General features: G+C 44.2%; 2 protein-coding genes and 1 pseudogene across 2 annotated transcripts in view; 2 read left to right on the top strand and 1 right to left on the bottom strand.

Moving 5' to 3' along the window:
- SETD4 (SET domain containing 4) overlaps window positions 1-22024 on the bottom strand; it is a 91631-nt gene extending 69607 nt beyond the window's left edge. The window contains exon 1 of the transcript XR_008297547.1: window positions 21738-22024. The gene's annotated coding sequence lies outside the window, so the exon portion shown is untranslated. The remainder of the gene's footprint in view (window positions 1-21737) is intronic.
- On the top strand, window positions 5390-12973 carry LOC106966978 (carbonyl reductase [NADPH] 1-like). Its single transcript, XM_015063152.3, is given in 4 exon segments — window positions 5390-5813; window positions 6364-6471; window positions 12291-12735; window positions 12737-12973. Coding segments are annotated over 4 exon segments (876 nt in total). The 5' UTR covers window positions 5390-5524; the 3' UTR covers window positions 12771-12973.
- LOC106966976 (phosphoribosyl pyrophosphate synthase-associated protein 1-like) lies at window positions 17149-20720 on the top strand (annotated as a pseudogene).
- Window positions 22025-24036: the final 2012 nt, after the last annotated feature.

Genomic DNA, 24036 nt, shown 5'->3' with positions numbered 1-24036 from the left:
TGTTCCAATCAACGGGCTTAGGAAAAGCCACTGTCCTTGCTCAGTGGACATTTCCAGCGAGTATCGTAGCAGAAGTTCAGGGTCTGTTCTTTATATCCTGTTCAAGATGTTCCTGCTGAGCTAGTTTCATCCAATGTTTTGCCTGGCCCTCACCAACAAGCATGTGACCAATTGAGAAACCTGTTGGTAACGTTTGGCTAATTACGTTAAATTCTTCAGCAAACCTATGGGTGTTCTCAGTGACTTTAGGAAACTCTTTGACTCTGAATTCAGCCTTAGTCCAGGGAATATAAGAAATGTGGGGTCTATTTAGATCTTTAGAAGACTTAACTTGAAAGGGGCAGGTTTGAATAGGTTCAGGAGAGGAGGAAGCAGAAGGAGCTTCAAATGAAAAGGAAAGTTCAGCAAAAGGATCAGAATGAGAGGGCCCAGAGAAAGAGGAAGGTGCAGAGACAGAGGAAGATGGCTGTCTCCTGTCTGTAAACGAAGAAGGTAGAGATGAGGGAAAGAGGCCTCAGAAGCCATTTTGTTTAAAAAAATGTTTTATTTATATATTGGGGGGGGGGGGCGGTCAGAGAGAGAATCCCAAGCTGGCTCCACACTGTCAGCACAGAGCCTGACTCTGGGCTTGACCTCCCAACGGTGAGATCGTGACCTGAGCCAAAACCAAGAGTCAGATGCTTAACTGATTGAGCCACCCAGGTGCCCCATCATTTTGCCTCTTTCAATTGTGTGCCTCAATGAATTTAGAAACAGTACTTTCCAAAGGGGCAAACAGAATCCAAACACGTCTGCAAGAGTCAAGTTACCATTTAAATTTTTTTTTTAAGATTATTTATTCTTGAGAGACAGAGAGAGACAGAGCATGAGCAGGGGAGGGGCAGAGAGAGAGGAGGAGACACAGAATCCGAAGCAGACTCCAGGCTCCGAGCTGTCTGCACAGAGCCCAATGCAGGGCTCGAACTCACTAACCGCAAGATCACGACCTGAGCCGAAGCTGGACACTTAACCGACTGAGCCACCCAGGTGCCCCAAGGTACCATTTAAAATAGACATCTCATTCTTTTTTTGTTTTGATTTTATCTTCTTTCAAGAAGAAACAGTTTTTTAACTTAATTTTGAGTAAACCAAGTTTGGAGATATTGAAAGTCCCCCATTATGGCCACTGAAGTTTCTGAAAGTTTGTAACAAAAAACCTCACTAAAAATGGAATCAGGAGGTGTCTGCAGGGAAAGGTCTCATGCCCTACCACTCCTACTCAATTGCAGGCTCAACTGCAGACTCAACAAGAAGAGACGAACTTGACCTTAGAAGGATTTGACCTTGCCCATGGATACTACTCTACTATACCAGCCAGAAATAGAGACACTTTCCTTTTCCCCCCAGGCAACACTCAGCCACTGAAAAGCCACTGCACTTCAGACACCCAGTTTATGCCAAGGGACTTTTAATTTATAAAAGCCTTCCCAACTTCCCCCTTCCTTCTTGAAAAAGCATACCTGTCCTTTGTTCCCTGGACTTGTCTCCAGGTTTCGCTGCAGCTTGATTTTCCTGACTCGCAGTTCTCTTCACCCTTGAATGTATGCATCTGTTCCTGGTAAATTAACTGGCAGTTTTACTTTTAAGGTTAACAAGTCCTGAAATGCTTTTGTTTAAGGCGGTGCATTTAGTTAGGAATGTGCCTACAGAACAACCATAGATTTTAAACATAAAATGAGCCATAGTCCCAAAGGGGAGGGGTGTCACGAAGCATTTTCTCGCAGGGGATCCCATTTTCTTTAGCAGTTTTCCGGGAACAACGTAGTTCCAGAATGACTCAGACCAGAGGCCAGCAGGTTCCAAGAGGAATAGTCCAGTACCAAACAGAACTTGGACCCAAGGCTAGTGCATTGACAACTGGCACAGTTCTAACTGCAACAGTCCAGTCCCGAAAAGAATTTAGACAGAAGGCCTATGCAGCTCCAAATGGTACCATTCCCACAGGAACAGTTCAATCCCAAAGCAGAATAGGACCGAAGACCAATGCAGTTCAAACTGGTACTTTTCCAACAGGAGCAGTCCAATCCCAAAAGGAATCAGACCAAACGAGAAAGGAGTTCCGTTAGGAACAGTTTGATTCTGAGAAGGAATCAAAGGCCAAATGAATACTCTCAGAGATCTAAAAAAAGAGAGAAAGAAATCACAGACAAAAAGCATGGAGCTGGAAGTCCAGGAGAAAAGCTTACCCTCCAACCCTATGGTTGGTGAGAAAGCAGTGAGCCCAAACACCTCCATGGATACCACACCTGCTTGCCCACCAGAGTAAGAGGCCTTGGGGATCTTCCCTGGATCCCCACATGTGTCACCAAGGAATGTTAGTTGTAAAAATGTAACCTGCCAGTTATTTCACCAGCAAAGTTGGGTTTCTTCGGGAATAAAGAGAATTGCAATCCGGGAAAACCAAGCTGTGGCAGAACTATAGGCAAGTCCAGGGAACAAAGGACAGGTACGTTTTTAAGGAGAAAAGGGGTAAGTTGGGAGGGCTGTTTTAAACTAAAAGTCCAATGGAGTAAACTGGGACTTAGAAGTGTAGTGCTTTCCATTGGCTGGGCTGTTGCTCCAGGGACTTAAAACAAGCATATTTCACTCTGTCTGGAGTAGTACAGTTGTGTTCATGTGCAAGGGCAACTCCCTTGGTCAAGTCTCTCTCTCTTCTTGTTGGGACTGCAGTTGACTGGGAGTGGTAGGGCATGAGTTGCTCCCGCTGCCGGCTTCCTGACTGCATTTAGTGAGGGTTCCCATGACTGATTTTCCACAAAAGATAAAGATTGGTGGATTGGAATTGAGCACATGCAGGTACATCTTACTCTCAGTTCTGCCCCCTTTCCCTGTCCTGTCTGAAAAAGTTCTACTATTTGTACCAGTACTGAGTTCACGGAGTTCACCTCAAACAAAGGGCAGCTCTCAAATCTCCCCTGACTCCTTTACTCACCGCAACATTGATGTGGGACAAGTTCTTTGTGCCATCACCACACATCCTACACATATCCCCCTTAGAAGGCAAAAATCACTTCTGGCTGATTGTTTTCTCACTTCCTGAATAGTGTCATCGCCTGCTGTGTATTTGGTCGTGGACCTGAATGAGGAATGAGTGTTCTTCTGCATTTGCTAAGGCAGGCTCTAATCAAATATTGATCTTGCCTCAGGAAAACTAGACTCAGGGACATGGAAATGCAAGCTATATTCTCAGCAAGGCAAGAAAACCCTTTGGAAATAGCAGAGTTCTTCCATTATTTGGGGGGATGGCAGCCACAGTGGTTCATGTTATCAGGACATTACCCTCTTTGGGGAGACTATCTGGGAGAAGTCCTAGCTAGGGCAGTCAAAGGAAATACTGTCCGTCCTCCCCCATACTTCAGAACCTTAGATACAAAAAACAATCTTGAATGTTTTGCACCAGATCTCTGTGGGGGCAGAACACATCCAAAAAGTCAATGTTTACCTTGTTGTTTACCTTGGAAGGAGAATATCAGAGTAGGATGACCTTATGGATAGGATACCAAAGGATAATAGATGTGGATTTCTTCTTCTTACTTTTTTTAAAAAAATGTAAAAAATGTAAAAAAAAAAAACCTTTTTTTTTAAAAATGTAAAAAAATGTAAATTTCTTTTTAAAAGAAATTTCTTCTTACTTTTTTATTTATTTTGAGAGAGAGAGAGAGAGAGAGCGCAAGGGAAGGGCAGAGAGAGGGAGATAGAATCCCAAGCAAGTTTTGCAATGTCAGCCCAGATCTAATGTGGAGCTGAAACTGATGAATCATGAGATCGTGACCTGAACCGAAATCAAGATTTGGACACTTAACCGACTGAGCCACCCAGGTGCCCAACTTCTCCTTACTTTTTAATGCTTTCTGTAAAAACAGTGTTTCTGAAATAATCTAGCCACAGAAGATATAAGAATCTACAGCGACCAGGAGCCCACCCCCTATCTTAACCCATCAATCAATGTCAGGGCCATGGAAACCCCTTCCCACATTCCATGTCTTTTCCCTCTCATTCCCCCAGAATTCCTCTTCCTGATTTTGGAGAATATTCTCTTTAATGCTCATTAGCTGCTATTCTTCTTTTTTCTCATTAAATTATAATATGCATTTATTTCCAAAATATATTATGGAATGACCATTCTGAGGAATCAAGCACACCTGTGAAATCTGAACACTCTTGTTCATCATACAGTAGCTGTAAAAGTTCTAGGAGCAAAACAGTCTTGTTAAGGCACACACACTATGTAAACCTTAAAGAAGGTGTTATCAACCTTGATTTGAGGTACTGCTTTTCAATGTCCAATAGTCTGGAAAATCACTAGAGGAATCAGCTGGCAGGGGGGAATTACCACAGTAAAGGCACCTCCCTCACACACCCACACTCTGACATATTATAGTTCTAGAAAGGTGGGGTGTATGGACATTACTACATTTGATGTGCTAGGCATTTTGTATATTGTCCCCATCAAGAACAGGAAGGAAAAACAGATCTCAAGGTCCCATGCACAGCCTGATGTAGACCAAGTTCATCTAGCTTCCAGCCTAATGGTTCTTCTCACTACTCAGGGTCCTCAAATATTTTATGCTGAGGATCCTGTTCCTCAAGTGATTTCTTGCCCAGTAAGGCTAGAGGGACAGCCGATAAAGAAACTCACCTTGACTGGGGCCAATGGCTTCCCACCACAGAGCCCCTTGATACTTTGAAAATAACACCTATTTATATATAACACATTAACTGTAACCTTAAACAGAACCAAAAAGTAGGGATTTCAGGAAAAAGGGGCTAATGTAACCATTAAATCAAACATTCCAAACAATTTGTTGGCCGCAGTGAGCTTCATAAACATTCCCTCCCACCCAGGACCCACTGAAAATCACACAGAGGGAGGAGCCCTGTCCACACCCCCATCACAGCACAGGACCTAATTCTCTGTTCCTCACTATTGAGATTCTCCGAAAAAAGTAAAGGGACTGTGTCCTCAGAGGCAGTTCCCCTGTGCAAGCAACTTCACTGCATCTTGGAAGAAAGCAACCTTTCCCATTCTGCAGAGGAAGAAGGACACATTCCCAAGACAATATCTGTACTCCTTTTTTACTTTTGAGGGTTTCCGAAAATAATTTTAACTCGCCTACCATGAATCACTAGCCCCCTATTAACCCCAGGGCCAACCACCTTAGTTTGGGGAGCACATCAGCTGACCTCAAACCATTACTTGGCTCAGACGTAGCATCCTAAGAGGACACAGTCCTGGTTGGGCTCAGGGTGCAGCCCCAGTAGGTATGGATTTGATACAGCTTCATTAAACTACTGGAACTCTGGCCCCTCCTTTCATGGAGGGTTGGGGGTGGGACCTCAGCTCTAGGAGCCACAGCGCTGGATCCAAGAACATAGTTCTACTGGCATCTCTGACTGTGGCCAGGCCTCCGCACCACTAGCCCTCGGTGTGGCCCACAGCACCATCGGCTCCACACACGGGGCCTCCCTAGCAATCCACACAGTCATGTCGTCACACATCCGCGTAGCGCTGGTGACCGGGGCCAACAAGGGCATTGGCTTCGCCACCTTGCGCAACCTGTGCCGGCAGTTCTTCGGGGATGTGGTGCTCACGGCACGGGACGAGGCGCGGGGACGGGCGGCCGTGCAGCAGCTCCAGGGCGAGGGCCTGAGTCCGCGCTTCCACCTGCTGGACATCGATGACCTGCAGAGCATCCGCGCCCTGCGTGACTTCCTGCGCAAGGAGTACGGGGGCCTGGACGTGCTGGTCAACAACGCGGGCATTGCCTTTGATAGTAAGAACGTGGGAACTCTTAGGCCAGGAGACCTCTCTTAGGGGACCAGCCAGGGTGGGTTTGGGGCTGGTGTCTAAACCGCTGCTCTGGGGTCCAGACCTCTGAGGGCCTCCCTAGGGAAGAAGATGGACTGGAGACACAGGGAGAGCAGGACCTTCCAGCAGTTGCAAGCATTTCCAGCCAGAGGACCTTGGCATTGTCATAGATTTGTCTCTCAGGGATGTCACCCAGGTTTTTGCAAGTGTCTCTCTGATTGGATCTGAGTCATTTGGTAAAGATTTAACCTATTTTGCGATAAACAACAACAAATTTAAACAAGGATACACAGAAATACCATTGTGCATCCTTCCTTTAGCCTCCCCACATAGTGCCCATTTACAAAGCTGCACAGCATCAACCAGCCAAATAATTCACACCCAGACAGTGGTGTTACCTAACACAGAAATTGCTGAAAATTCACCAGTTTGCACATAAAAAAAGTTATTGTCACTTCATGGAATATTTTCACAAGGCTACTACTTACTAACCTATTCTCCTTCTCCCCTACAAGGTAGTGACCCCACCCCCTTACATATTCAAGCGCAACTGACATTGAAAACAAACTTCCTGGGTACTCGAGACGTGTGCACAGAACTGCTGCCTCTAATGAAACCACAAGGTAGGTGTGACAACTTACAGCGGTACTGTTTCTGGAATGATCTGGCCCCCAACTCTCTGACCCCATCTACAGGCCCTGCTCCCTCGCCCTGCTGTGTCCCCACCTGCACAGGTGCCCTTCTCTTCAGGACTCTGTACCCACGTGTCCAGCAGTGATCAGTGCCTTCTGTCCTGCTGGCCTTTCACAACTGGCTCTTTCTTCTCCTTCACATCTTCATTTCAAACTCTCCTCACAGAGGCCTTTTCTGCACTGTGTGCCCCTCACAGGTGCACTTCCCTGGGGATTCCTTCCTGGACCCTTTCTTCTCCCTTTCCCTCTGAGGATTTAATGCAGGCTAGTGGAATTTTCACTATCCAAACATGTCAGGCTCCCCTAAAATCTATCACCTGCCTAGGACATTCCATAGAACATTCTCTTCCTGTCTCTTCTACTCCTCAGGATGCCCTCCCTTCCCTCCTCAAATCTGACCCTTCCTGCCCCTCACCCTCACCCCCATCCAAATATCTAAAACATGTCCAGATAACACTTGTGCTTTCCTAATATCATCCTGGTCACGGACCATTCCATCCACCCACCATGAAAAATGAGGTCACCATGCCCACCTCCTGATTGTCACTGACCAGGTCCTAGAGTTGTCCTATAGATTTTGTCCCCCAAGCTATCTGCATCCCAACTCTCCTCCAACAGAGACTCAGCTGTTGTTTCTGGACAATTGAAACCTTCCTAGAGACACTGTTTTTTTCTCTTTTCCTTTATGGTTATTCTCTCTACTCCCTGAGTGCTCACTTACTCCCAAAAGTCCTTCAGGATCAAAGGCAGCCTGAGCACAACTTGTAGGGATCTGTCTTGTCAGACCTGCCAAAGTCCAGGCCCATCAACCTCCCTTCACCTTGATCATTGTTTGCACAAAACAAACTGCCACAATTCCTTGGTTGTTAACTACTGCAATATTTACCCCCACGTTAATGTGATGGGGAACCACCACCCATTCAGTACACTGACTAAATAAGCCGACACTTTTAGAAAGATTAGGGTGTCTGGCTTGAATGAGTACGTGCGTGTACAGTTTACCCTCAGTTCTGTCCCCATTCCCTCTTCATTCCTGGAAACTTCCATCACTTCTTCTACCACTGGCTTCTCTGGCACTCAAAGGGCAGCTCTCAAATGTCCCCCAACTCCTTTACTCACCACAATGTGGATGTGGGATGAGTTCTGTGTGCCAGCATCACATCCACCACCTTAAAGGCAAAAATCACCCTTGTGGCTGATTGTTTTCTCACTGACTGCAGAGTGTCACTGCTTGCTGTGTATTGGCCTCAGACCAGAATGAGGAATGAGTGTTCTGCATTTGCTAAGGCAGGCTCTAATCAAATATTGATCTTGCCTCAGGAAAACTAGACTCATGGCCATGAAAATGCAAGCTACATTCTCAGTGTAAGACCAGGGTTCCCTTGCCTTTGGAAATAAGAGAGTTCTTCCATTATTTGAGGGGATGGCAGCCACAGTGGTTCATGTTATCAGGACATTACCCTCTTTGGGGAGACTATCTGGGAGAAGTCCTAGCTAGGGCAGCCAAAGGAAATGCTGTCCCTCCTCCCCCATACTTCAGAAACCAGGATACAGAGAACAATCTCCAATGACACCCACCAGTTCTCTGCGGGTCAGAACACATGCAAAGGCCAACGTGTGCTCTGTTTTTAGGTGCGTAAGGACAAACCAAAAGACAGAATTGTGACTTTAGGGATATTGAGAGATAGTACCTACTGATTCTTCTTATTTTTTTTAATCAACTAAACCAATACTCAACAAATTGAACCACCCATGCACCCCTCTCCTTATATTTTTTTAAGTGTATTTATTTATTTTGAGAGCGAGAGTGCCAGTGGGGAGGGGCAAAGAGAGTAGAAGAGAGAATCCAAGCAAGCCCCATGCTTTCACTGCAGTGCCCAAAGAGGCCTTGAACTCATGAACCATGAGATCATGACCTGAGCAAAATCAAGAGTCAGACGCTTACCCAACTGAGCCACTCAGGCACTGCAATTCTTCTATATTAATTCTTTCTTCAATAACAGTTGTAGTTAATATTTTAGGCAGAAAACGAAGATTAGAATTTACAACAACCAGGTGCCCATCACCAATCAGTCTAAAGCATGTAATTAGTATCAAAGTCATGTAAATCCCTTCCAACATTCCATATCTTTTCATTCTCATCCTATTCCTGAATTTGAAAGATACTCTCTTTAAAAGGATAAGCTGTTGTTATTCTTTTTGTCATAAATTACACTTATTTCAAAAAGCTATTAAGACAGAAAGCACTCTAAGGAATTGAACAAACACTGAAAATATGAGCACTCTTTTCATCAGACATAAACTTAAAATAGTAGGTAGAAATATGATCTTATTAAGGCTACTGTAACCAAGGAAACCTTACAGAAGTTGTTCTCAACCTTCCTTTGAGAAAGTACTGCTTTGCAATATCCCGTAGTCTGAAAAACCACTAGAGGAATTTGGTGGGAAAATTATAATAGTAAACATATCTCAGTCACACACACACTCTGACATATTGGTTCTAGAAAGGATAGGTGGCTGGACATTTCTAGGTGTGATGTGCTAGGCATTTTATATATGGTCCCCATTAAGAACCTGGAGGAATAATGGATTTCAAGGTCACAAGCACAGCTGGCTGAAGACCGAGGTCATGTGACATCCAAACTAGTGGTTCTTCCCACTACTCAAGGTCCTCAAATCATTTTCCCTACATATCCCTTCTTCAAATGAAGCCTTACCCAGTAAGGCAAGGGAAACAGAAAATAAAAGGACTCTGCTCTATTGGGCCAATGCATTCCTTATAGCAAGACCCCCAGGTACCTCAGGGAAAACCACAGGAGGCACATTTCAAAACCTGAAGTGTTTTCTGAAAAACCCTTATCAGTCAAGACACTAAAGAACTGGTCCTCTTGATATTAGAAAACATGGATCTTCCAGGGAATGTGACAAATGTTAAATCATCAAAGGTCATGAGAACCAGCTTGGGCTCACAGATTCTGAATAGCCTTGAGAGTCAAATGCTGCCCTTGAAGTTTGTGACCCCAGATGAGATGATGTGTAAAATACCTTGTGGTGTGGAGATCACTGTGGCTGTGCCTTAGGACACTGAAGTTTGGAGAGGGAGAGATGTTCCTAAATAGATCCCTGGCCACATACAGAGTAATGGCCTGGATAGACTATAAGCCTGAGACACACGCCAGCCCCACCAGAACAAGAGTCCTTTCGTATCTGGGTGACATGCTTTCACACTGATTGTGACGGGGCAATTCCTTTACACGCTACCTCATACAGGTCACACACTTACAGTCACACATCCAGTCTCTTTCGCACACACTCACATGCAGACATACGACACACTCAAATGCACTCACACACCCTTATCACAAGGTCTTATGGATGGTCCATAAACTTCTTTTCTTTTAAGTTTACTTACTTATATTTGACAGAGAGGGCACGAGTGAGGGAGGGGCAGAGAGCGAGAATGAGCATCCCAAGCAGGCTCCAAACTGTCAGCACGGAGCCCAACGTGGGGCTCAAACCCACGAACCATGAGATCATGACCTGAGTTGAAATCAAGAATCAGTTGCTTAACTGACTAAGCCATCCAGGCACCCCACCCTTAAACTTCGTAGCGCACGGGCTGCGTGCATTCCAGCGCAGAGTTCTCAAAATGACACATGAAAGCCATGAGTCTACTCTGGAGACTAAATGTTTGGATCAGACACTTGGCTGTATAAACTCCATAAGTACTTCCTATTCCTGCAGTTGTGTTTCCTGTCCTGAGCTGTCACACCAGAAGGGTCTATCATCTCACCCAGCTCTGAGGTGAAGCCCGCTGACAGCCAGCCTGCCACTTGCAAATGTGGTCAGTGCAGGGGACAGGCCTGGGTTGAGGGAATGGTTGCAGCATCTACTATGAGGAATTTACCTACAAAACCTTTTACTCCCTGTCAGACTCCCTGAAATACACAAGTAAGCGTTTTCACAGGTGATTCTAGACTTCCTGAGATAGACAATACAGAATAGACAAGAGGGCATCAATTCATTATACATTATACACAGCCTGCAGAAAGTTTGTAGAGTTTCTCCATCTAGTGTCTATAGTAAAGGTACATAAGAAAATGGCTCCAAGCCCCTATGAGTAAATGTTGCTGTCTTTCTGGTATACCAGTTACCCAGGGTGGGTTCCTCTGCCCCTGTCTTATTTCATAAACTTCTGTGTTTTGCAATTTTGAAACATTAATGTGTATTATTTTTATTTTGAGACAGGCAGATGATATTTTTAAAATAAAATAAATCTAATTAGTTAAGTAATCAAACATGAGAGGTGCTTACTGAACCATTTAACACATAAGTTCCGTTAAAGTGACACTTAACATGTTTTAGATGAAAGGAAGGACTGGAATAACTGACCCCTTTCTAAAAGGTGTTTATGTTAGAAAACTGTTACATTAATAAGGTACTTTCTAGAAATCATTTTAATTATCTGTAAACACCACCAATGAGAGTCACGGGGTCATGCATTATCTCTCCCACTGAACTTGTATGGCACTGACATTCCTTAGTGGGATGGAGCTCAGAGTTAAGTGACCATGACTGTCTTTCCCGGATATTTACATAAAATAGGGATAGTTTCCTAATTTATTGAAGCTCTTATTGTTTGTAAATTCTCATAATCTTTCTATTAGGCTAAAGATACTCATGTAGATGGAAAAATAGTAAACTATTTATACATGTCAATGTAAGTTCACATTTATGAATAATAACTATATTTTTGAAAAAGAATTAGTGAGAACTATGTGATTAACACTTTTAACCACTTTACTGAGATAAAATTCACACATCATACACTTCACCCATTTCAGGTATGCAATTCAGTGTAGTAAATGGACAGAGGTGTGGAGCAATCACCGCTTCAAGATTAGCACACTGTCATCACCCCAAGGAGAACCTGGACCCTTAGCATCAGCACTCTGGTTCTGCATTCCCACTGCCCTAAGCAACCTCCAATCTATTTTCTGCCTGAACATTTACTTTTCTGGACATCCCATATATAGAGAATCATATAATGAATAGTCTTTTGTGACTGGCCACTTTCTTTTGGGTAATGTTATCAAGATTCATCCATGTTGTAGCATTTCTTTTTATACCATCTCTTTAACACGTGACTCTTCCGTTGCCCCTCTCCATGACCTTATTGCCTGGTGTGTTCTCACTGCTCCTGAGTTGATGAAATCCCAACATAGAGTAAATAGCATGCACCTTAGCCCACTGAGGAGATTTGTTTTTACCTGGTTACAGCAGAAAGACAGCCCACAAAACCTATGCAGGTGCTCTCCTTCAAAAGGTCATCAATAAACTGATCAGTTGTTTGTTGGTTGATACACATTCATTCATAGAGCACTGGCCATGGGACCATAAGATGTTAAGATGGTCCCAAAGGGGACCTGTGAAGAAAAGTGTCTCTCTACTCATGATTGCAGTGAGCACCTACTTACTTTCTGGAGCACATTCCTGTATAAGGAGCTGTCTTTTCCTTATGGGACATCTAGGCACTGCACTCCCCATTAGATCATTTTTCTGACGTCCTCTGAGACATTATGAGTGTTACAAGGTTCAAGACTGTATTGTGTCCTTCACTTATATAGGAAGACTACATTCACACTCCTAGCAAACTGGTAATTGTCTCCCAAATAGACAAATCCAAGGGATTGTGGTATTCATCATTATTGTGCATGCCATTCTACGTAACTACTTGTGTTCTTTTTTAGGCAGAGTGGTCAATGTGTCTAGCATAATGAGCTTAGTAGCTCTTAAGAACTGCAACCCAGGAATGCAGCAGAAGTTCAGAAGTGAGACTATCACAGAGGAGGAGCTGGTGGGACTCATGAACAAGTTTGTGGAAGACACAAAGAACAGGGTACAGACAAAGGAGGGCTGGCCTGATATGAGGGCATTCACATATGGACTGTCAAAGATTGGTGTCACGGTCCTGTCCAGAATCCATGCCAGGAAACTAAGTGAGCAGAGGAGGGGAGACAGGATCCTCCTGAATGCCTGCTCCCCTGGGTGGGTGAGAACAGACATGGGTGGACCTACAGCCATTAAAAGCCCAGAAGAAGGAGCAGAGACTCCTGTCTACTTGGCCCTTTTGCCCTCAAATGCTAAGGGACCTCACGGGGAGTTTGTAATGGAGAAGAAAGTTGAACAATGGGCCCCCCCCTCAGTTCCCTCCATGGGTCCCATTATGATACCTCCATGATTTGACCATGAGATTACACTATCAGCAATGTCCTTGTCAAAGAAAAGAAAGAAAGAACCTTTATTTGTATCAAGTACTCACCTTGAATTAGCTACTATTTCTGTGAAGTCTTCTGTGATATATGAGAAGGAAAAGTGGACTTAATGACAATAGTGAATGAACATCATAGATGAATAAAGAGTTATAAGTAAATGTCCACGTGTGCAGCTTATTGCTTGCCAACCAGCCCAAAAAACTAACAGAAGCTAAGTTAGGTCAAGAGAAGGGACATTTTAACACAGGAGTTGATAAATATTAGTGAAAGAGCCACAGAGTGAATGTGTTTGCCTTTGCAGGCCAATGGCTTCTGTTGGGCGTACTCATATCTGCTGTTGTAGCTTTAAAGTTACCAACGATGATATATAAACCCATGAATGGGGATGGACTTCCCTTGCTAGCATACTTTATCAGCCTCTACTATGACATGTGCACCCCACCACAAAAAGACATTCTGTGGTCTCTTTAAATATCAAACTCACTGGGGAAAAACAATTTCAAGTTGTGAAAGGGAAGTAGGCTCTTACAATGCATCCATAAGACAACCTGAGACACGGGAGAAAAGGAAATATGGATTGGTATCAATGAATATGAATTACTGTCAAATCTCCTCAAGGCGAATGCACTATTCATGTACAGATAACGTGTCACCAAGTTTGTAACATTAACAAGGTCCAGAAAGATCTCTAGAGAACATAGAGGATAGTAAAATACTCGTCATAGATGAATCTGGTTTGGTTGATACATGGGTGTCTACAGTCCCAGTCTTTCCACATACCTCTTTCAAAGCTTTAAAGACAAACATCTGGAAACAAAAACGTCCTGGCCTTGCCACCTTATGGGGTGACCTTGAGCAAAATCCTGCATGTTGCTGTACATCGGTCTCCTAAGTGTACAATTCTGGGGAAGTCATAGGATTTCCATGAAGAGTAAATGACTAATACAGGTGAACAGGCTGAAAACAAGGGCGATGCAAAGTGCCCCCTGTCAGCGTCCCCAGACTGGGGCCTGACAGATCCAGGGCCCTGAGGGGAGCTTCTTACTGCCCCATACCCAGCCTGGCTCCTGGAGGCCTCCGTGAATGCCCATTACCTCCCTCCCTTCACAGAAGCATCCATGTTGTACAGACTTCCTCCTCTCATGATTATTTTTAAGTCTTCACCAGGGATTTCTGGCTGACAGAAATGAGAACTGATGGGCCCTGCAAGCAAGGGTTGGGTCCATACTTTATGTCTTTCCCTTCAGGGGCGCTTGAGTGACTCAGTCAGTTGAGCGTCTACTTTGGCTCAGGTCGTTATCTCAAGGTTCATGAGCCCCACATGGGACTCTGCCATCAGCACAGAGCCCACTTCAGATCTCTCTCTCTCTCTCTCTCTCTCTCTCTCTCTCTCTCTCTACGCCTCCCCTGCTCTTTCTCTTTTTCTCTCTTTCAGAATAAATAAACTTTAAACAACCTAAAGTCTTTCCCTTCAAAAGGGCTATTAATTTTCTCTCTGTTATCTGGCTTTTCTAAACTGACCCATGAGGAGCATCAATGTCTAGGACAAAACAATAGCATGTCAACTGCTGGTTTGGAAATGTATCCCAGTATCACAGAGATCTCTTTTCCTTGATACCTTAAAAATAACACCAAATTATATATAACACTTATTAACTAAAACCTTGGTCTACACCAAATATAAGCACTTTTAACAAACATAAGTATTTATAACCATTAAAGCAGACATCCCAAGCAATTCCTCAGCCACAGTGAGCTTCACAAACATTCCCTCCCACTCGGGGCCCACTGGGAATCACACTGAGGGAGGAGTCCTGCCCACACCCAAGTCCCAGCACAGGACCTCATTCTCTGTATCTCTCTCTTGAGTTTCTACTGAGAAAGCAGGGGATCTGTGTCCTCAGAAGCACTTCCCTGTACAACCAGTTTCACTGCATCTTAGAAGAAGGCAAACTTTCCCATTCTACAGAGGAAGAAGGACACATTCCCAACACAATGGCTATATTCCTTTCTTCCTGATGGGGTTTTCCCAAAATATGTTTAGTTCTACTACCATAAATCTCTAGCTCCTATTAGCCTATGACTATCCATTTTCTTTCCGAGGAGCACATCAGTCCGTCCTGAACCATTGCTGAGCTCAGAGGAAGGATCCTAAGAGTGGGGAGTTCTGGTTGGGTTTAAGATACAGACCTGGGAGAGACAGACCTGGTATAGCATCATTAGGGAACCATCTGGAACCTTTGGCCCCTTCTTTGATGGGTGATGGAGGCAGGGCCTCTAGCTCTAGGGGTAACATCCCCAGATACCAGAACACACCTGTGCCAATGCACGGGGCCCACAGCACACCCCAAGTGTCTTACCATGTCTGCTTTCTGCACTCTAATGCCTCGCTCAGCCTAGTAGACCTACAGCCATGTGGTGCTGGTGACTGGGCCCAACTAGGCTTCACCATCATGGGTGTTCTGTGCCAGCAGGTCTCGGGGAACATGATGCTCCCAACCATGCTTCCCCCTGCCTGACATCCATGACCTGCAGAGCAGCCATGCACTGCTTGACTTCCTATGCAAGGAGTGTGGGGGTCTGGAAGTACTGGTCAACAACATGGGCATCGTCTTCCAACCCTCCTCTCTCTGTGTGATCTAGTCAGGTTAGTGGAACCTCACTACCTGCAATTCATAAGGCTGGCCTAAAACCTATCACCTGCCTAGAATATTCCAGGATCTCCAGAGCACATATTTGTTTTCCTGCCTCTCCACCTGCACCTATGCCCTCCCTTCCTGCCTCAAATCCCTCTAACCCCATCTAAAACCAACATTTCCTGAGGACACTGCTTTTTCCATTTCCTCCATTCACTATAGCTTCTCTCTGGTTTGTGCTCCTCTGGAAGACTGCAACTTATTAAGTAGATTCAGGACCTCCATCAATTTGGTGTTTCTGTGGGTAAACCAGGGATAGGACTTCCTACTCTGCCATCTTGCTGATGTTACTCTACAGATGCTTTTTGGCCTGAATCTCCCTGATTCTCTCTTCCCTGAATCTCCAGCCTGCAGGCCTCCCTGCTGATTTTGGACTCGTCAGCCTCCATAATTGTAAGTCATTCCTTACAATTCTTTAAAATAAATCTCTCTCGCTCACTCTTTCCCTCTCTTCCTCTAAGCATGTGTATGCACACACACCCTATCAGTTCAGTTTTCTCTGGAGATTCTAGACTGATTAACACATGTGGCAAAAGAATAAATGTTACTCTATATTGTCACAAATGCATTAAGTTGGGATTTCAAGCAGTGGAACCCATCCTGGATTATCTTGGAGGGTCCTCGATGCCATCACATGTACCCTTATTTACAGAGGTGAGGAAGTTTTGAGGATGAAGAGGAGGCCTGTGAACATGGAAGCAGTGAGTGGACTGATGTAGCCATAAGCAAAGAAACACCTTTAGCCACCAGAAGGTGGAAGAGGTAAGGAAGAGTCTTCCCTAGAAACCAGAGAGTGCACAGTCCTGGAAGCACCTTGATTTCAGGCCTCTGGAGCTTCAAGAGACTAGATCGCTGTTGTTTTAACTGGGTACAGTTTGTAATCATTTGTTATGGTAGCCCCGGGAAAGTAAGATCCCCATGTTCCTTGTTTACTTAGCAGTTTGGCCACATTGGTGACTCAATGTAAGTTTTGGCAGATTACCTTAAAGATCCCCCAGGTAAAAACCTCTGGCATTTCTTCCTGGCAGCTCTCCCTAGGATTACCAGTTGTACCAAAGTATTGCTCTTGAAGAACAAAGAGTTCAGAAAGTTCTTTGCCTTCAGTCAAAGGCAAGGAACACACACACTCAGCAATTATGTCTCCACTGCTCACTCACTGTCTGTGTCTCTCTCTCTCAAAACTAAATAAACATAAAAAAAAAAAGATGAGGTCATGCTAGATCAGGAAGGGCCCTAAGTCCAATGACTGGTGTCTTTATAAAAAAAGGAGGAGGACACAGAAGAGAAGGCAGGGGTTGGGATGATGTAACCACAAACCAAGGAATCCCAAGGAGTGCCAGTGACCACCTGAAGCTGGAAGAGGCAAGGAAGGATTCTTTACTAGAGTTTTAAGAGGGAGAACGACCCCGTCAACACCTTGATATTGGACTTCTGCTCTCCAGAGCTGTGAGAAAATACCTTTCTGTTAAGCCCCAGCTTGTGGTACTTTGTATGATGGTCACAGAAATGGATCCAGACGCCATGTAGTTTGGCCACTAAACCACCAGAGGGCACTGTCTACCAACAAGTACTGCATACACAGACACTAGGACCCAAAAGAATTTACAGACACAGCCATGCCGTGTTCAGATCAAACACTTGTACTTTTGATGACGGTAAACAACTTGTAATGTATCACTTAGAAAAATTACAACCGTTATCATCTTGCTGGATAATTTTGTGACCTTTGCAACAACTTGGCTGGGAGCTTTTAAAGAACATCCTTGCCCTGCTGTCATTTTGTACCCCAGGGAGGGTATCTGTAGGATCAATTCCACCCCCCCCCAAAAAAAAAAAAAAATTTCCCTTCCAGGAATAGATGCATGTCCTTCATTTCCATAGACAGGTCCTACTGGCTCTGAGGTGGCTACAAGGCCGGGTCGCAGTGAGTGTAAGTTCTGCCCCAGTCCTAGGTGGCCTTGGGCATCTGGGTGCTGAACTGGGGAAATCTGTGGTCTATCAAGAGACCAATGGAGAAGCAAGACTTGAAATAAAAGAATCTATTCATGGCCAAGATATTTTCATTATACAGACAAGAACCAGAGATGTGAATACAGCTGTGATGGAGTTACTGAGCATGGCTTAGGCACTGAAGACAGCCCGTGCCAGGAACATTACTAGAGTCATCCCTTATGTCCCCTAGAGCAAGCAGAGCAAGGTGAGGAAGAGGGGTTCATTCCATTGTGTGTAAATTCTTGGCGAACATTCTGGCAAAAGCAGGTTTAACTCACATGATCACCAAAGATCTTCATCAAAAGTAAATACAAGGCGTTTGCAGCTTTCCCATGTACAACCTTAGAGCCTCACCCTTTGTGTTGCAGTATAACCAGGAAGAAATTCTGAATTACAGGAATGCAGTCATTGTAGCAAAGTCTCCTGATGCTGCCCAGTCAGTCATATGCTGAGAGACTCCATCTGGGGTTAGCTGTAATCCACGCAGAAGCCCAGGGTACAGAGCGGGACATGGATGAAGGTCGTCATTCTCCCCCAGTAGTCAAAAATGCTACTGTCCACCCAGATCTGGAGTTGCCGCTGATGATGGCCAAAGACAAGCTGCCGATAACTGTAGTCAGAGATGATGGTGGGCACACTACATGGTGGATGACATTATGGATGATGCAGGAAGATGTGTTGCTTCTGCGGAGACACTGAAAGAGAGAGGGTTTACAAGATCTATGTCATGGCCACTGAAGGCATCCTGTCTGCAGAGGACCCTGCCTGAGTGAGGAGTCCTCCAATGATGAGGTGGTGGTGATGAATACTGTCCCTCATGGCATGCAGAAGCCGCAGTGTCCCAAGATAGAGACTGCGGATATCAGTCTGATTCTTTCTGAAGCAATTCGGAGAATCCACAATGGGGAGTCCATGCCTACCTTTTCCCGAAACATTACTGCAGAGGACTAGGTGCCACAGTTGCCTGGACTGTGGAGCTCCCGAGGAAAACGTGTGGAAAGCGGTGCCATCAACTTACATACAAAGTGTTTCCTTTCAGGGGAGGACTACAAACAGCCTGGAGTCAGATGGTCTCTCTTGCCAGGTTTGGTAGGTAGGAGGCATTAAGATGGTCAAGGGGAAGACAGAGTTCATGGATAAATGGCCTGAAATGTCTGCCAGTGTCATTCTGTCCCTTAAACAAAAGTTACAGACACTTTCCTGAAAAGAATCTCCAAATCTTATTAATATGGAAAAGGGGCAAAAGGCAGATAAGGTCTTAACTCCGTAACTGGCAGTCGTTTCCACCGCAGAGACATGCGTGTGTCGATGTGGATCTTGATTAGGGAAGCTGAGTGCCCTGGCACTGTTGCCAGTCTAGTTGTCCTCTCCCCGGTTAACCTCACACGAGTCTTTTGTGGAAAACCCTAGTAGTCTGTGAGAAGCTGCTATGTCCACAGCCAGTGAACAACGAAGCATGTGTGGCACGACCCCTAGCAAGGAGGTCCGATTAGACAGTAGCATCCTTTCTCTCTCAATACCTGTGTTGCTCTTCAATGGAAAAGAAAAGAATCTGTGGTCTTCCTAGTCTGTTCACTACACTGCAGAGCTTCCCACTCCCCCGCCTTCATGGTGACTGACTTCTGTCCAGACTGTGCAGAAAACAATGCCTACAAAATAAAAGGTGTTCCAGGTCCACGGATGATCCCAAACCCTAGACATGAGGCTCCATCTGTACGTTCCATCCCCTTCCTGAGCATCAAAGTCAAATCAGTGTTGGAATATTGGACTTAAAAACCTAAAGTTTTAAAATATAGAACCATATACTTTTTCTTGTGTGACAGGTGACACTTTTGTCAACTGCATTACTTACGGCTGCACTTGACCTTTCTATCCAGCATTTACAATTACCTAGTCATCGGGTGTCTGGGTGGCTCAGTCGGTTAAGCATCAGACTCTTGATTTCAGCTCAGATCACGTTCTCATGGTTCGTGAGATCGAGCCCTGTGTCAGGCTCTTCAATGACAGCGTGGAGCCTGCTTGGGACTCTCTCTCTCTGTTCCTCCCCTGCATGTGTGCACGTGCATGCTCTTTCACTCTCTCAAAATTGGTAAAACATTTTTTAAAAATTAAAAAATTATAAAACACATGTTCATGCTCTCTCACTCTCTCACAATTGATAAACATTTTTTTTAATTAAAAAATAAAATTAAAAAAAAACATACAGGAACTAATTCCTCTGCAAAGAGGTAATAGTATGTTACATATTCACCAGAAATATACAGAAATGGTGGTTTTTCTAACCTTGGCAATACTGCTCTAGAACAAACAGTGAGGTGGGTCCTAAGGACAGGGCTAAGGGCCCTTAGACCATCATCTCCCAGTTCAGCTGCCTCACCAGTGTTATGGGTAATACAGATCCCCAGTCTTCCAGAAACTCTTCTCCAGCCTAGCATGGGCACAGCTGATTCCCTCTTCAGCCATGGAGTCCAGCCTCTCAGACACAGCCCTGATACTGGTTCATACCAACTGCAGAGAGAACGTCTTCCTCCAAGTCCACAGTGTTCCCAACAAGTATAAGCAGCACCCCTTTTCCCTGAGTCCCTCTGAATACAGAGGCCTGAAACCAATTCCAGGGCGCCACAGGGATAGCCACCATGGTGGCCTCAAGAACAGCCCTCACACCCAAGCATGTTTGACGAAGGAGCCAAGAATACTCAATGGAGAAAAGACATTATCTTCAAAAAATGGGGCTGGGGGGCATCTGGGTAGCTCAAAGGAATGAGTGTCCGACCCTTGATTTTGGCTCAGCTTGTGATCTGGAAGTTTGTGGGATTGAGACCCATGTGGGACTTCAGGCTGACAGTGTGGAGAGTGCTTGGGGTTCGTTGTCTCCCTCTCTCTCTGCCCCTGTCTCTCAAAATAACAAACATTTTTTTTTAATTGTGGTGGGAAAATTGCATAGTCCCATGGAAAAAAATGAAACTAGACTTCTACCTTACACCACTCACAAAAATTAACTCATAATGGATTAAAGATATTTACATGTAACACCAGAAACCATAGGGCGCCCAGGTGGTTAAGCATCCAACCCTTGGTTTTGGCTCAGAAATCGATATCATTAGTGAGTTCGAGCCTCATGTTGGGCTCTGTGCTAACAGCACGGAGCCTGCTTGGAATACTCTTTCTCCCTCTCTCTCTGCCTATCTACTCCTCCCCAGCTCACACACACAGTCTCTCTCTCAAAATAAATAAATAAACTTAATAAAAAACGCTACTCTTGGCAGTGATTTTTTTGACATGATATCTAAAGCACAAACAACCAAACAAAAAACAAACAAGTGGGACTACATCAAATTAAAAATCTTTTGTACAGCAAAGGAAACCATCAACAAGATGAAAAGACAACCTGCAGACTGAGAAATATTTCCAAACCATATATCTATATATATAGATAGATAGATAGATGGTTAGAGGTAAATATCAAAAATATATTAAAAAATTATACAACACAATAGCAAAAATACCCACAAAAAAACAAATAATCCATTTAAAAAATGGGCAAAGGATTTGAATAGGCGTTTTTCCAAAGAAAATATACCAATGGCCAACAGGTATATTAAAAGGTACTCAACATCACTCATCACCTGGGAGATGCAAATCAAAGTCGTGAGATACTACCTCAACCTGTTAGAATGATGATCATCAAAAACACAAGAGATTAAAACAATGCTGGGCAGGATGTAGAGAAATGGGAATTCTTATGCACTGTTGCTACGAATGTAAGTTGATGCAGCCAATATAGAGAACAGTATGAGGTTCCTTTAAAAACTAAAAATAGAGATGATGGCAGAAAAGCATGGAAGTTTTGTGTGTGTCTCACACCCCTGAAATACAGCCAGACCAACACTAAACCATCCTGCACACCTAGAAAACTGATTGGAGGATTAACACAACAATCTGCACAACCTGAACCACAGAATTCAGCAGGTATGCGGCGCGGAGAGGTGAACTTGGGGAATGAGAAGTCCCGGTGGGCAGGGAGCTGCTTTTGTGGGCAAAGAGAGGACAGAGACAGGGGGAGGGGGAGGGGGGATACAGGAAAAGCACCCCTCCCCAAAAGCAGCTGGACAGAAAGTGGAAAAGTGGAAACAGCCTCAGGGACTAAACTAACAAAGGAGAAAGCAGAGGGTTTAAATTCCATTAAGACCGTAAACAAGGGGAGCACAGAGTCTGCAACTCCGCAGCTCCATACCTGGAGGTGCTCTGGTGGGAACAGTGAATCCCTAGGAACAGAGTGGGGTCTGGCAGGTTCACCGGCCACGCGGGGAGAAGCGTTTCCACTGCTGGAAGGACATTTGGTAGAGACTGCAAGGCAACCTGGGCCCAGCAGACCCCAGAGAATGGCCACATTTGCTGGTGCTGGAACACGGTCGTTAAGGGCGAAGCCTGGTGCCAGATGTGTGTTGTGATTTCCCATAATCCCTGAAACGCTGCTGCTACACTATCTTGCAAACTTTTCCTGAGGCAGGCTGGCACCTGGCCACAGTCTCGGGGCACCGGCAGCAACAGGGTCCAGCAAGCGAGCGTTCCTGAGTGCAGCTGGCATTCAGCCATTGTTCAGTGAGACCCTCCCACAGAGGGGCAGAACAGGTCCAAGCCGCAGTCCTTCAGAAGTAAGGGGAAAACAGCCACATCTGAGACAAAATTTGGGACACAGGTACTGCCTGGGACTTGGTCATGGCCACTGAAAAAGTGGGGAGTGGACAAAAGTTGAAGACAGAGGACAGGTGCGTGGTTGCTGATCCGGGAGAACAGAGTTCCGATACTAGAGACTGGGTAGCTGGGTGACGCCATTTTCACTGCTCCCACGCCTGCGCAAATGCACCTAGGGCATCACAACAATCCACCTCAGTAGGCTAGCAGCGCCATCTAGTGGAGAACAGAGCCATTACACTAAGCCCTGCCCAACTGGGCCCACCTCACTCTTCAGGAACACAAGTCTCACGACCTGCTCAGTTTCTGGACTATAAAGTACTTCATAGTCTGAATTCTAGGGGAAAACAAAGCAATTTCAGTTGTATTTCAATCTGTTAGCAGGTCCACCTATTCAATTTTCTTTTTTTTTTCTCTTTTTCACTTCTTTTTCTTGAATACAGAAAGAGAAAAAATTCATTTTTATTTTCAATTTTTATTAAAAATATTTAATTTTTTACTATATTTTTTACTTGTATGTAAATTATTTCAAACTCTCTTTTACTTCCATCACTTTATTTTATTCTCCTTCAGTGTACTCACTTTTTCAAATTTTCAAATGATTTCCTTTTTTTGTTCTTCCCCCCCCCACCTTTTTTCTCTAATCTATCAAACTACTTTCAACACCCAGACCAAACACACCTAGTCATTTACTCGATTTTGTGTGTGTGTTTTCAATTTTGTGATTTTACTATTTTTTAATTTTAATTTTTATACCTCATTAATTCCTTTTCTCCCTTCAAAATGACGAAATGAAGGAATTCACCCCAAAAGAAAGAGCATGAAGAAACGACAGCCAGGGATTTAACCAACACAGATACAAGCAAGATGTCTGAACCAGAATTTAGAATCATGATAATAAGAATATTAGCTGGAGTTGAGAATAGACTAGAATCCCTTTCTGCGGAGATAAAAGAAGTAAAAACTAGTCAGGATGAAATTTAAAAAATGCTATAACTGAGCTGCAATCACGAATGGATGCCACGGTGGCAAGGATGGATGAGGCAGAACAGAGAATCAGCAATATAGAGAACAAACTTATGGAGAATAATGAAGCAGAAATAAAGAGGGAGATTAAGGCAAAAGAGCACGATTTAAGAATTAGAGAAATCAGTGACTCATTAAAAAGGAACAACATCAGAATCATAGGGGTCCCAGAAGAGGAAGAGAAAGAAATAGGGGTAGAAGGGTTATGTGAGCAAATCATAGCGGAAAACTTTCCTAACCTAGGGAAAGACACAGACATCAAAATCCAGGAAGCACAGAGGACCCCCATTAGTTTCAACAAAAACCAACCATCAACAAGGTATATCATAGTCAAATTCACAAAATACTCAGACAAGGAGAGAATATGAAAGCAGCAAGGGAAAAAAAGTCCCTAACCTACAAGGGAAGACAGATCAGATTTGCAGCAAACCTATCCACAGAAACTTGACAGGCAAGAAAGGAGTGGCAGGATATATTCAATGTGCTGAATCAGAAAAATATGCAGCCAAGAAGTCTTTATCCAGCAAGGCTATCATTCAAAATAGAAGGAGAGATAAAAAGTTTCCCAAACAAAAATTAAAGAGGTTTGTGACCACTAAACCAGCCCTGCCAGAAATTATAAGGGGGACTCTCTGAGGGGAGAAAAGATGAAAAAAAAAAAAAAAAAAAAATATATATATATATATATATATATATATATATATATATATATATACATACACACATACATACATACACACCAAAAGCAACAAAGATTAGAAAGGACCAGAGAACACCACCAGAAACTCCAACTCTACAAGCATTGTAATGGT

This window comes from Acinonyx jubatus, chromosome C2, assembly GCF_027475565.1.
Source record: "Acinonyx jubatus isolate Ajub_Pintada_27869175 chromosome C2, VMU_Ajub_asm_v1.0, whole genome shotgun sequence".
NCBI lineage: Eukaryota > Metazoa > Chordata > Mammalia > Carnivora > Felidae > Acinonyx > Acinonyx jubatus.
Note: the sequence above shows the minus strand (reverse complement) of the source record. Positions and strands in the feature narration are given on the sequence as shown.